Below are 13,652 nucleotides of genomic sequence, written 5' to 3'. Positions count from 1 at the left end.
CCTCCTTTATCTCCCCTCTGGTACCCGCTGGCATTTGTCTCCCTGCAGCCCTGCTCTGGCTGGCTCCGATGCCAGGCAGCAGCTCATCGTGCTGGTAGCGAGGACCGCCACGTGCCCCACAGACCCCATCCTCGCATGTGGCCCTGCTCTCCTTAGCAGCCTGCCCTCATTTCCTCCTCCTCTTCCTCCTCCTGCTCTCCTCCCAGTACATCTGATATCTGGGTGCCATTATCGTTATTGGATGGGCTTGTTGAAAGTTTACGTAAAGGCAGGTTGGGGAATCTGCCGGCAGCGTGGAGCTGGCTGCTGCCACAAACAACCTCCCTGGAGCCAGACTCTGCCTGCCCCGGGGCTGCGAAGGGCTTGAGGCAATTTGCCCTGGGTGCCGGCCATCGCCCAGGCTCGAGCCTGCCGAGTGCAGGGCTGGGAGACGGTTGGGACCAAAGGAACCTGGGTGAAACCCTGCAAAACTGTGACTCCTCCTGCAGGCAAAGATGCTTCTGAAACCTGTTCTCCTTGTGTATTTGCACCCCCTAAACAGGCTGCCAAGGTGAAATTTGAGTTCTCTAGCTGGCTCCAGGACCTGGAAACCCAAGTTCCCCTGCATCCATCGCTGATGTCCAGCTGGCTGTTGGCAGCTGACCTGGCAGTTCCTGGGGGTGCATTAATGCTGCTGCTGTAGTCGGACTTTGTCCTGCCTCCAGCCCTCAAACAAGCATCTGGTCCTTCTCTCCCAGGCTCAGTAAACCTTTGGAGAGCCCGTTTACATTACAGATAGCCTGATACATTCAGCAAGAGGCAATATATCAGCAATTTAGTTATTCTGGATTAGGTCTCAAATATCCCAGGGATATAATGTTGGTCTTTCTCACCTTGTGTGTAGGAGGACTAATGGTAAGTTATCTGGATGGTTTACATTTTCTGGTTTGTATCGGAGCTCCCAAGGACCAATTTATCCTGATTGAATTGCAAACAAGGCTTACTGTCATCTCAGATGCAGGGGCCAGGTCTCTCCACAAATGAATTCAGAACGATTCAGGTTACCCCAAATTCTTCCTGTCGATGGGATAATGGCATAAATCCTGCTAAAGTTTAGACTGGAAATTGTTTGCAGCAACCTGAGCTTGACCGATGGCTGCAATAGCAGAAAGAATCATAATTTGTGTCCTGAGGTGAGGGTGGGAAGAGCTGGGAGCCCAGCCCTTCTGCTGCAGCCTCCGCCGGCGGGCACACCACAGGCACTGTGGGCTCGCAGGGAGCTTTTGAAACATGGAGATGGTGGTAGTGACGCCAAGGTAGTGACCACCTTGGCACTGGCTTTTCAGCATCCAGGATGCCAGTAGCTTTTCTGTGCTGAGTGGGCAGCTCTGGCCAGAGGCCCAAGCTCCCTTTGGGATAGAAAACAAGGATACAAGGAGAAAAAGCATGTGCTTGTCCGGTTTGCATTGTGCCCTCAAGGTTTCCCATGGCACTTCCCTGCCCTTGTACTGAACAAACCCTGAGAGATGGGGTATGCGGCGGCGGCATGAGCTTCACGCTGGCTCTTGGCACGCCGGGGCTGTATTTGCTCCCTGAGAATATCCCTGCTGTCCCCACACTGAGGAGACTTTGCCTAAACTGTGAGTGTTGTGTAAACACTGCAGGACGCGGAGCGGGTTCAGTGTGTACTTCCTGCAAATGCGCTTCACCTGCAAAGCTGCTGTAATTAAAAACAAGGGGCAGCTGGATCGGGGTGGCGACACCATGCTCCCTCCAGAGCAGCTGGCGCTCAGCACTAATTTGGGGAGAGTTTGGGCTTGCTGTTCTGACGCTGCCCTGCTCACACCAGCTAGCATCCCCGGGGTCCTCTGCCTGTGCCCTGCCAGGCATTGCCATAGTGTGCCATGCCATCTGGCCGGAGGGTCCTTCCTCACCCAGCTGCCCATGCTGCCTCACCCCTGCACACGGGAGCCCTGCACCGTGCCCAGGTCCCTGCACATGAGTGCAGTGCGGAGGGAGGCTGTGGGGCTGGGGTGGGATCCCCCCTCTGTAGGGCTCTCCACTCGGGTAAACACTCCCAACAGCCCAGCTTAAGCACTTGACAGTGTTTATAAAGCAGCTTGCAGCAAACAGACTTGGAAGTGCAGAACAAGTTGGTGTTTACACAAGTGACTAATTATTTATTTGAAAATCCTGTGGATGAGCTGTGGGCTGTAACGACAAGCACATGGGGAGGGAGCGCTGTGCTCCTGCCCCAGCAGTGCTCCGCAGAGTCGCAGCAGGGACATGGTGAAAAGTTCAAAGCCATCGGGGCGGGAGGATGGCAGTAGTGCTCTGCAGCACCCGATGGCCTCCATGCCTTGCCAGCACATGTGAGCCAAAGCCACCACGAGGTGCCTGCTCCCGGGGCACCTCTCGGTGTTGAGTCATGTGCTGCTACAAGACCTGGCGGTGTCCGAGTCACATCTCCAGGCAGCAGCTGACTGAAGATGCTGCCAGCCCGCTACCGCTGCTGTGGGCAGCCCTCTCCATTCAGGTATTTTGCTGCTGTAGTCATAACTACACTATAGCTGGGCTGGAGTGGGGGAGCTGCACCAGCTGGTGGCCCCTCGGCAGGTCCCCCACCCCATGGTGGGCACGGGAGGGGGCTGGCACCCTGGGGCCCATGTCCGTCCTGCAGGCAGCGTGCAGGGTGCAGCCAGGCTTCATTCCAGCACCATCACCACTGGCCATTTGGGGCATCGGTGATTGCGCAGTTATTATAAAAGGATTAAAACCATTTTCTGTTTCATTTGACTTCACAGAGTGAATGTTGTCGCCTTTATTCCCACACAATGGCAGCCGTTGGCAGGGCTTTGCCAGCTGCAGAGAGGAGCGTGGCTCTGCCTGGCAGTGCCAGAGCTCTTGGTGCAGCTCAGAGGTTGCCTTTCCTGCACACCAGCCACAGGGCACACAGAAAACCACCTCCCAGGTCATTTCCCGGAGGAGCAGCACGCTGCTCTGCAGCAGCCCTGCCTGCGCTGTCTGTCCCCCAGAGTCAGGCAGGCAGCCAGCAGGAGCAAGGTCTCAGATGCTCCAGGGTGAGGACAGGACACACAGCAGCTCCCGGACTGGCTGCGCCTGGCTGCCACCCGGCAATCTCCTGCTGCACCGGGCTTCCCTTTGCTCTCCAAGAAGTTCATGCAGAGCAATTGGTTTGTTGCCCAGCCTGTCCTCCCGGCATTGCTGTCTCATCACCCCGTCCTGCCACGCATGTCGGGCAACTCATTGCTGCCGCTTGGCGAGGGCAGCACAAGCACTTACAGCCGCGCTCGCTGCCAAACACTGGGCTTCCTCCGCTGGCACGGCCGTGCGAGAGCCAGTGAGCCCTGGGCAGAGCAGCTCCTGTGCTCGGCCCTGCCTCTGCCTGCGCAGGCAGCGCTGACCCTTCCCTGCCGCTCCGGGGGAATGGGAGCTGGGAGGTTTGGAAATTCCCTCCAAGCAGAAACGCGGCACTTCAGGCAGCTCGTGGGACGATCCCACCCCGTCCCCAGACAGCCCTGTCTCTGGCTTGGGACTGCAGGCTCGCTTTCTGCTCGGCTCGACTACCAGCCCCAGAGGTGCCCACTTGATGGGAAACATCTTGTGCGCTTGGCAGTCCGCAGAGGCCATCTGCTACTCGAGGAGGGGCGGCCGAGGGGGACTGGCACTATTTTAAACAAGTTACAGCTATAACTGTATGCAGCATCGGCAGATGGCAAAGCTGGGTTAGGCGTTTCTCTGTGTGCTAACTTATTAAGCAACACTGACTTGTGGATGAGGTTGGAGGGTGATTTACCCCACACCACTCCGGGTGCCACCATCTGCCCGCACCCCTTGTGCACCGCTCCCCCAGTTTGCCCCACTGCCCGCACCCCTTGTGCATCGCTCCCCCAGTTTGCCCCACGGCTTCCACGCTCTCCCACCTCAGTGCCGAGCCCAGCCGTCATTTGAAGCAGTGCTGGCTGCTGAGTTAATCTGTCCTCCTCTTCCTTTGCAGTTCCTGCGAGCGCACTGGGAAACTGCAAGCAGCTAATGCTCACTGCCAGAGCCCCCAGATGGGACTAGAGCCAAGCGCCTGCGCTCCTTACGGGGATGAAGGTAGAGCCATGTTACCTGCTACCTAAGCTCGCTGTTGCTGGTGTAGTTTGTGGATATGGTCCTGTACCAGGCTTCGTGCACAGACTCTCAGCTCTGATCCCGCCTGAGACGTTTTAGCAGCAGCAGAGAGATCCCCAGCTGTGGAGCAGGCTCCTCCGATCACCCTGCAACGGAGGGGCTGCAGCGCTGGAGTGTTACTATGCAGCTTGGACTGTTTGTGGTGGTGGTTTTTCTAAGCTCGATGGATCTAACAGGCAGCAGCAAAGTGGTGAAGGGCAAGAGACAAAGACGAAGTATGTATGAAACGCTTTTCTTCTCTACTTCTTCTTGTGATGCTGTATGGTTCATGCAGATGGTGAATGTGTTTACCAACCCAGGGAGCTGGGCAGAGCCTGGGGTGCCCCTGGGAGCTCCCCGGGTCCCAGTCCCATGCAGAGATATGTGCTACCCCATCCCACTGGACCTGCCGCAGCCCTGAGCCCGCGGCAGCAGCCCCCTCTAACCCCGCAGGCATTGCCGGGCAGGGACGGGGATGAGCAGCCCCACAGCCTGCAGCTCGGGGCAGGGAACTGCCAGCACTGCTCCCCAGGGCTGCAGCCCTCAGGCACACTGGTGCCCACAGAGCACTCAAGGCTGGAGGAATTTGCTCTGCAGGGCAGGATGGGGTGAGCCTCCCCCCTTCCTACAGCCCACCTTTGCTGTGGCAGGTGCTGAGCGGGCAGGCAGCAGCGGGCAGCCCACCCTGCACCCTGCCAAGGCTGGCAGCCTCCGGGTCCCCCACCACCTCATGGTCAGGTGCCCGCCTGGGAGACAGGCGCAGCAGAAGGAAAGGAAGGGAGCAGGAGCCGCGCATCGCTCCCCACCCGTGTCCGCAGCCCTGCTGTGCTGGCGGGCTCCCACCCCACACCGGCCTTTCCCCCCGGCTGCCCTGTCCCACCCAGAGCCCCCGGCAGCTCTGCCTGGCCATGCGCCATGCACGGGTGCCCACTCAGCTGCTGCAGGGATGTCTGGCCGCGGGGCGACCTGAGGTGCACAGGGGTTTAATTCTCCCTCCAGCCTGGATGGTCCTTGGCCGGTCCCAGCGCGGGGCTCAGGCAGGGCAGCTCGGCTGAATCGGTGCAAGAGCAGCCACAGGGGTTTGCCTTCATTTATGTAAGCTAGTTTTAGAACTGTTTTACATTAAAACTGTTTTAAATTAAATTATATAAAAATGATTTTATATTAAAACTGGGACTGCTGAGCCCTGTGAGAACAAGGAAAACTTGATGTCATGGCTAATGCTATAAAGTGCAATTTCCAGCGAGGGCCCGGTTTATACCTTTGCCATAGAGGCAGGCCTTGGCACCGCGGCTTGGCGCTGCGGGAGAGATGGGGCTGGATCACCTGGGGGTCCCTGCGCTTGGGGTTTCAGGGCCCAAAATGCTGAGGGGAGGTCCCAGTCCAGACCCAGCAAACCCTCCTGGCAGCCGGGCACTGAGGGTCCTCAGGGCTGGGGACCCCCTCTGCCTTCTGTTTCATTTCTCGAGACTCCGGCAGCCTCCGCACCCGCAGACCCAGCGATGAGGCTGGGACCGGCAGCAGGGGAGCTGCTGGGGTCTGGGGTCACTGCGAGGGGAGAGGGAAGTTTTCTTACCTCTCGGTCTGGCATGTGAACATTGTGGTCCTTCACGCTTGCTTTTGAAGTGTAGTAAACACAGCATTTAAAAGAATACATTTTTAAAATACACAGCTTTTCTATAAACAAGGACGCTGCTTGCATAATAAACTAATAAAAATAACCTGCATTCTAGCCTGCAAAGAATGCTATTGGTTTCAAAACAAGCATCATTTTATACGATAATTAAAAGCAGAAAACTCTCAAGACATGGGATTGAGTATTTTTCTTGGACTGAATCTAGGAGCTGAGAACACATCTCTATTTTGGGGGCAGTGAAATCTCCTGCACTGCCAGTTATAGTTAACATAAGCAGGGTCAGAGCGAGATCTAGCCTGGGACGCAGCCTGGCTCCAAGTGCAGTGCAGAATTAGTCAGACGGTTTCACTCCAGCACCGCACGGCTCTGGTTCCTGCTCATCTTCAGCGTGCCTGTAAGCTCTGCGGGGTGGCACTGCCAGCTCCGAGAGGGGACTCGGTGGGGAAGTGCTGGCCCACTCGGGCGCGTGTCCCTCATGGGTGCCTGCCCAGCGTTGGCAGCGGGGCTGATGGACAGAGCTGGGAGGCAGGGGAATGGTGGGGGGACAGCACTGGGACTCTGTATAAGTTGGCATCTGCTTCTGGGTCCTGCTCATCACTGCTGCCACTGTCACGACCCTCGCGCCTGCGCTCGGCACAGCACTGGCACCTGCGAGCATCGGGCAAGGGGCTGTGACACCCGGCCAGAGCGGTGCCGGGAGCCACGGCGAGGACATGGGTGCAGCAGGAGCCCAGCCCTCGGTCTGCCCCGGTCCCTGCCCTGCCTGCCGCTGGTGCTGGATTTGGGGGCTGAAGCCGGAGCGTGCAGAGCCCAGCCCTGCGGGCTGCACTAACCGCTGCTTCTCTCTTGCTCTTCCAGTTAGCACCGAGCTGAGTCAGGGCTGTGCCAGAGGCTGCGACCTGTGCTCAGAGTTCAATGGGTGCCTGAGATGTTCCCCCAAACTCTTCATCCTTCTGGAGAGGAATGATATCCGGCAAATTGGGATTTGCCTACCATCTTGTCCACTGGGATACTTTGGCCTTCGCAATACAGACATGAACAAGTGCATCAGTGAGTATGGGGGTGGGAGGGAAGGGGCGAGACATGGGAGGGTGGCAGTGCTTTGCAGGGGATCACGCTGCCTCTGGTCAGGTGAGAGAAGATGCTGGGGCTGTATCAGAGGGGAGAAGGCTGTGCTGAGCAGGGCAGCGATCTACCCATGGAATAACCCCGCAATTTATGCTGATGATGGCTAATGGGCCTCAAGTGCCCAGATGCTTCCCCCCTGCAGCTGGGTCAGCGTGCAGCCAGGCTATGCTCCTTCCCTTTGCGCAGCCGCTAGATACTGCCCGAATAGTGCCCCTAGAAGGCAGGTAGGCATCCCCCACCCCCACATCAGCCCTTCCATGCAGATTTTGACTTGAGTTTTGGCCTTCCTGGTCTTTGAGAGCCTCCGTGGGTCTCTCCGTGCTGCAGGCAGGTGGTAGTGATGGACCAATGGTCCATTAGAGCAGAGGGCCACCAGTAAAGCCTTCAGGACTGTGTTACCCTGTCACAGCATGCTCAGCGCCGCATAATATGCTGTGGAGGTGGCTTCTTGCAGGACATTTGGGAAGCTCTGTTACCTGGGCTGCCAGACTGGCACCCTTTTGCTTTGGGAGAAAGGAGGAGGAGGGAGATCCTCTCGGGTTTTAATGTACTGCTCGCACAAGTACCTTTTCTTCTTGCCTCTGCCTGTTCACCATGGCCAAGCAGCTCTCTGAATGAGATCCTTGGCCTGGGGCTGCATCTTTCAGCCAGAGCACCAGAGAGAAGCGGACATGGAAAAGTGTGATCACTTCCCTGGCAGTTTCATGCAAACCACCATCATGGCCAGATTTCCGTCTAACTCCGTTTCTTTGCAGCCCACACTGTAGCTGCAGCTGGAGCAATTGACACAAGACTTTATTCTTTGCACTGTCCCACTTTGGCTGACTGATGCTCAAGCTGAACACCAGCCCAAGCCTTTTCCACCCTGCTTGATTTCGAACTGGCAGCAGCTGCTGTTGGCTAAGAGAGCTGCAGCACAGTGGCTCTGTCCTGTACCAGGGGACAGTGCAAAGAAAACTGACTTCTAAGTAGCACAACCAGGCCTGGCAGGACATTCAGAGACTTGCCTTGGCTGTTGGCAGACCCCTTGGAGCCAGCAGTGAACTCCAGTTAGCAGTCAAGATCTTCCCGAGTCCTTTCCTCACATCAGACTACGTGACAGCTTTGTGTCTTTTTTCCCCAGAATGCAAAATTGAGAACTGTGAGTCCTGTTTCAGTCGAAACTTTTGCACAAAATGTAAGGAAGGTTTGTATTTGCACAAAGGGAGATGTTATGTCACATGCCCCGAAGGCTACTCTGCTGCCAACGGCACCATGGAATGCAGCAGTCCTGGTAAGCGATGCTCAGGGCCTTTCACTGAGCTTTTTGTCTGGTCCAGTTGCATGTATTGCTACAGTTTGCTTTATATGATGAAACAAACCCCTCAGAGACGATGGCTCATCATACCCGTGTTGAGTGGGTGACAGTACAGGCTAGACCCAGCCCTTCAGAGGGCAGAGGCCTCTGGAATCCAGCCTAGATGGGGAGCAGCACCCCAGCATTGCTGCTGCATGTCTGTGAAGCGTGACTCATGGTTTGTGTGGTACGGCAGGAGGGGGGTGCCCTGAAAACTTAGGAAGCTGCTGGGGAACACATGTGCCCTTCAAACCTAAAGTGGGGGAGAGGTGCGATGGTGCACAAGGGCTCCGGGAGGTCCTGAGGCAGTGATGGAGAAATGAGAATAATGAGAATTACTTCTGGCCTCTCTTGTTATCCGGCAGCACAATGTGAAATGAGTGAGTGGGGGCCCTGGGGGCCCTGCTCCAAGAAGAGGAAGCTCTGTGGCTTCAAGAAGGGCAATGAAGACCGAACGCGGCGGATTCTGCAGGCTCCCTCTGGAGACGTCTCCCTGTGTCCTGCCACCACGGAGGTGCGGCGATGCACCCTGCAGAAGAACCAGTGCCCCGAAGGTGAGCTGATACGGAATATTTCACCACCCCACCCTGGCACCCTTTCTTTGTCAGGCACAAGTATTCAGCCAATGGTCCAGTATCATAAATGTGCTGCACATCTCACTACCCCTCTGCGGTACAGGGAACACAACGTGACAGCAGCCAGAAAGACCTCAGGGTGGAACCAGCACAGAGTCCTGGGTGGGTGATGCTCAGCACGGCTTCCCACATGTCCCACAGGCTTTCAGATATTTTAGCTTCTTCTGTGGCCAGACAGCAGCAAGGCAGCCGAGCAGCCAAAGTGCATGCCTGTGCGCTGTGGTGATGGCAGTCGTTCTCTCTACCGGAACGCTTAGGTCTGTGTTTTCCCCAGGAATTACAGTGTCTTCAGGATGAATGGTCGTTTGGTTGTCCTCTTACGGGATGGACAAGGATTGCAGCTGAGTTGAGTGTTTGGAAGGAAACGGGTTTGGAGGGGTGGCTATCACCACAGGGGTTACACAGCGGGCAGGGGGAGGCAGGCACAGCCGATCTGTTCCTCTGATGCACACAGCAGCGCGCGTAAGCTAAGGGGCTTGGTGTGCGGCCGCAGAGAAGTGCAAGTGTTAACGCTTCTGCTGGAGACTGACAATTACAAAGCTAAATCCAGATTTGATCCTTCTTCCCCGTTGATGTTTAGGCAACAGCTCGCAATGCAAAGCATAGCGAGGGCGGCTCTCGGGCACCTCTGCGCGTGGGGAGCGGTGGGCCGCAGGCCAGCTCGCGCAGCCGGAGAGCCTCACAGTGCCCCTTTGCTTTACTGCAGGGAAAAGGAAGAAAAAGGAAGAACAAGGCAAGCAAGATAATGCAAATGGGAACAGAAATCGGAAAGACACCAAAGACGCGAAGTCTGGCACCAAGAAGAGGAAGAGCAAACAGAGAGGGGCCGCGGTCCCCACAACGTCCGCTAGCCCTGCCCAGTAGCTGCCCCTTTATGTCACCTGATGGCAAGACTTCATTGCTGCTATGTATATGAAAGCTTTATCGAACCAGAGCACTGCTACACAACTCGTACACATGTCCAGAAAAGACAGACATATACTCCCAGACTGACCCACAGACCCGAGAGAAACCACATACATGATACTTAGGGAGGCTGCACACACACAGAGCACCCAGGACTGCAGAAAGAAGCTGCCGAGGAGTGGGAGTGGACGTGGAGGGAAGCCCACCTCCCCAGGGCTCCGCGGGGGATGCTGCAGGGAGGAAAGGTGGAGTATGAGCCAGCGAAGGACCCAGATGTGAGACTTCATGACCAAAGGCCTCAACTCAAGACCAGGCCCGTGGCCTCAGCACAGCACGGTCGTACCCAGAGGGACGAGACTGGCCCCACACAGCTGCTCTCCCCAAGCCGGGACCCAGACTCACACAAAGGCATGGCCTCTTTCTCTTCCCCCCACCCTTTGTTTTGTGTTTTAAGCTGTATGACTTTATCATTGCGAATACATGTTAAACATTTGTGGTAAGAGGTCAGTGGTATCTGCCCTGAATCTGCTTCAAAGAGTTATTTCAAATTAAAAAAACAAAAACAAAAAACAAAATGACAACCAGCTTCCTGAGTGTGTGGTTCATGCCTTGGCCCCTATGGAGGCTGGTGTCCCACAGGACAGAGACTCACTTGTAGAAGGGAAACTCACCAAAGCTTTAAGAAAATCCCAGAAAATGCTGCCAGCTGCACTGCAGCCGCAAATCAGCCATCCTGCATTTGCAGGACCCCAGCTGTGCTCCGCGGAGCCCCTAAGGAATTTCCCACTGAAGGATCCAGTTAACATACAGCAGACTGAGAAAATGAGAGGTTACAACAAACCGCAGGTTGCCGAAATATCGCGTCTCCGCTTGTACAGTCATAGCTGCGGGACTCCATCCCAGGCTGGGGACACGCTCGTCTATCCGTCCGGACACCACCCAGGCGCGTAGCAGGAGGGAAGGCAGGCGGGAGGGGGAAGGCAGAGTTCGGGCTCTGTGGAAGAGAAGCAAACTTTTAAAGTTTGGTAGAAACTACTGGTCTGTGTGCCACCGACTGGAATTCCCTGGATTCAGCAAAAGCACTCCTGCTCTGCAAGAGCCAACACCTGGGCAGAGGAACCAGGACGAGGACTGTGCGGGACAGAGACCTGGTGAGACTCGTGCAGGGTGCACGTGAATGCTGCCTTCTCTGCGTGGAGAGCTTTACCTCTAGCAGCCTCACGAGGTGGCATACTGCTCAGTTTCCTTTGTATTTTAAAATGTGCTTCCTGGATATAAATATGTGCAGACATTTAATTCCTCTAGATTTCAGCAAAAGCCCTCTGGTCCTGAGGGACAGAGCCAGGGGAGGTGTGGTGGCTCCCAGAGATGTGCCCGGGGCAGATCAGTGATGCACTGCTAAAGCTCCTGGCTCCCCTGGTAAGGAGACGAGCAGCAAAAAGCTCACCCAAAGCTAAACCTGGCAAATACCATCTCCACTGCGTGTGCTTCTGCACCACCCTCTCTGCTCTGGTTCTGGAGGGCAGAGCGAGCCGGCAGGGATGCCTGTGGGAGGGCTCCCCGCTCGCTCTCACGGGTCGCCTGCCCATGCCCGGCCGTCCTGGTCCTCTCCCACAAAGAGCTGGCGGCTCGTGGCACCCGCTGAGGACTCGACTCCAGCCTGAGGACACCTAAACTCTCCCTTCACCCCATCCGCTTTGCGGCTGCTTTGGCTCAGTGCAGAACGTGGGAGCTGCACAGTTGTTTCAGCTCCTGAGCTGTACCAAGCTCTCTGTGACTGCTCTGCTGGCAGCAAAACCTTTCAGCCCATCATCCACTTTGCGTTTAAGTAAACAAGGAGCCGTTATATCTTTTAAAGGGGATTCCATTTCAGCACAATGATAAACGACCAGCATACCAAGCAGAGAGAGAAAGAGGTTCTTAAAAGTCATCCTTTGAGTTGTTTATGGATCATGTTCAGACGATTCCTGAAAGCCTCCCAGCTGAAAGATCGGATCTCACTGTTCTCTAGCCCCAGCTAGCCTGTGAGAGAAGTTACTTTGTTTGTGCCATGGCATTGCATGTAAGCAGAACCATTTTTCCTTTCCGCTTTTTAGCAGCAATAATCAGTAACCCTTTCGTGAACCTCAGCTTGCTAATTCATAAATGACTCCTTCCTCCCTCCTGCTGCAGCATCTCGATCCAGTTCTCAACAAGGATTAAAGAGAGTGCATTAGTAAGGTTTTATACACAGAGGCTCTGTTAACTGACTGGATTCCCTACAGTAACTCACGGCAATATTAGCACAACTTTTTCAAAACTACACCGCATGCAACAAATCAACCAACCTATTTTATAGAACTCTCCAGTTTTTTTAGAAAAACTGACAAACTTCTTTCTGTTGTGGCCTTTTCCCTTCTTTCTTCCTCTTTCATAGCAAAATGGGAAGAAAAAGGGAGAAAGGCAAAGGAAAGTTTAAAATGCATACTAAGAAAATCCAAGATTTTTCAGTATGGGTGATTTTAAAATTAAATTGTCTTAGAAAAATTAGGAGGAAAGTATTAAAAAATAAATCAAATTTCTTTTTTCAATCAGCTCCAGAATTATGCTAATTCCCACTCCCAGAGAGCTGGTTCATTTATGAATTTAGAAACATTTTGCCTTTGACCAACATGATTTGCACACTCAGCTCAACAGTCCGAGCCGGAGATTTCCTTAGACAGGTTGATGTCATCTCAACTCACATGCACATGAACGCTCTCTTTCAGCCCATCAAATAAAATCTGTTGTGGTGTTCTCTCCATGGCATGACTGTAAAATATGCTTCTTTAAACAAATAAATAAATAACTGGGTTTGCTGAACAAGCTTTGTTTGCTTTATTCACCAAAACTGGACTCAAATCCCAACTAACCAAAAATGTCTGGAAAGAGAGAGCCTCTCCTAAGTAACTTCTGTCTGCCATCCTGAAACCGAATATACCTACACGGATCACGGCATGGAAACGTTGCTGCTCTGACTTCTGCGAATATTCCCGTTCTGTACCTTGACCACCTAGTTGCTGAGCTGGAGAAGCAGTTGCTAGATATACAGCCAGCCAGCCAGATCCTTCCTCAGAAACATTGTTGCACAGGAAAAAAATCTTCATTTTTACTGTTGAACAAACGGGTGTTTATTCACTGGACAGAATTCTAATCAAAATCTGCAGGACAGTTTCTAGGCTTTTACTTAGCTTTGGGGTAATTCATCCCATGTAATGGGGAACGAAAAACAAGGAATAATATATTAACAGCTTACAGTCTTGCAACTGTTTAATTTTTATCTCATTTGCCGAGATTTAGAGACTAAAGCAGACAAATTTCACCAAACACAGGTTGGTTGCATTATGTTCTTACCCTCTCTGTGTAATATAAATCTGTATTTTTCATCTGCTACAGTCAAGTTCAATGTGTGCACACATACTCCTCAAACAATAATTTACTAGCTTTCTACCCCCATGGAGATGGAGGCAATGTAAATACTTTTTAGTTCATGTTTATGTTAAAACAATTTCTCACTCAGAAGAAATCTTAGCTTTGATTAAAGGAAATAGAGTAGGATAGTGAATATATATATCCCTAATACTGTTATTTGGATTACATTGTCTGAGAACACGAAAAGAGGTATTTTATATATATTTACAGACTTTATTAAGTCAATAGTCTTCAGAGAGAGAGCTGTTAGGCATAACATTTCAAAAAAACCCTCTATTAAAACTACAGAAATACCAGCTGTAGTTAACCAGTCACCAAAAATAAATCACACCGATGGCATTTATATACATGATAATATATTATACCCAACTGAATGCCAAACCGTAGTTTAGATGGAGCTGCTTGC

General features: G+C 53.5%; 1 protein-coding gene across 2 annotated transcripts in view; it reads left to right on the top strand.

Moving 5' to 3' along the window:
* Positions 1-12,631, top strand: part of RSPO1 (R-spondin 1) — a 31,234-nt gene extending 18,603 nt beyond the window's left edge. For both annotated transcript variants that reach the window (XM_027806072.2, XM_005439635.3), the window contains exons 2-6: positions 3,998-4,391; positions 6,650-6,841; positions 8,043-8,192; positions 8,621-8,809; positions 9,597-12,631. In XM_027806072.2, coding sequence (XP_027661873.2) covers positions 4,298-4,391; positions 6,650-6,841; positions 8,043-8,192; positions 8,621-8,809; positions 9,597-9,754 — 783 coding nt within the window. In that variant the 5' untranslated portion in view covers positions 3,998-4,297 and the 3' untranslated portion in view covers positions 9,755-12,631. The remainder of the gene's footprint in view (positions 1-3,997; positions 4,392-6,649; positions 6,842-8,042; positions 8,193-8,620; positions 8,810-9,596) is intronic.
* The last annotated feature ends 1,021 nt before the right edge of the window (positions 12,632-13,652 follow it).

Source organism: Falco cherrug, chromosome 3 (assembly GCF_023634085.1).
Source record: "Falco cherrug isolate bFalChe1 chromosome 3, bFalChe1.pri, whole genome shotgun sequence".
In the NCBI taxonomy this organism is placed as follows: domain Eukaryota; kingdom Metazoa; phylum Chordata; class Aves; order Falconiformes; family Falconidae; genus Falco; species Falco cherrug.
The sequence above is the reverse complement of the archived record's forward strand: the minus strand, read 5'-3'. Positions and strand labels throughout refer to the sequence as shown.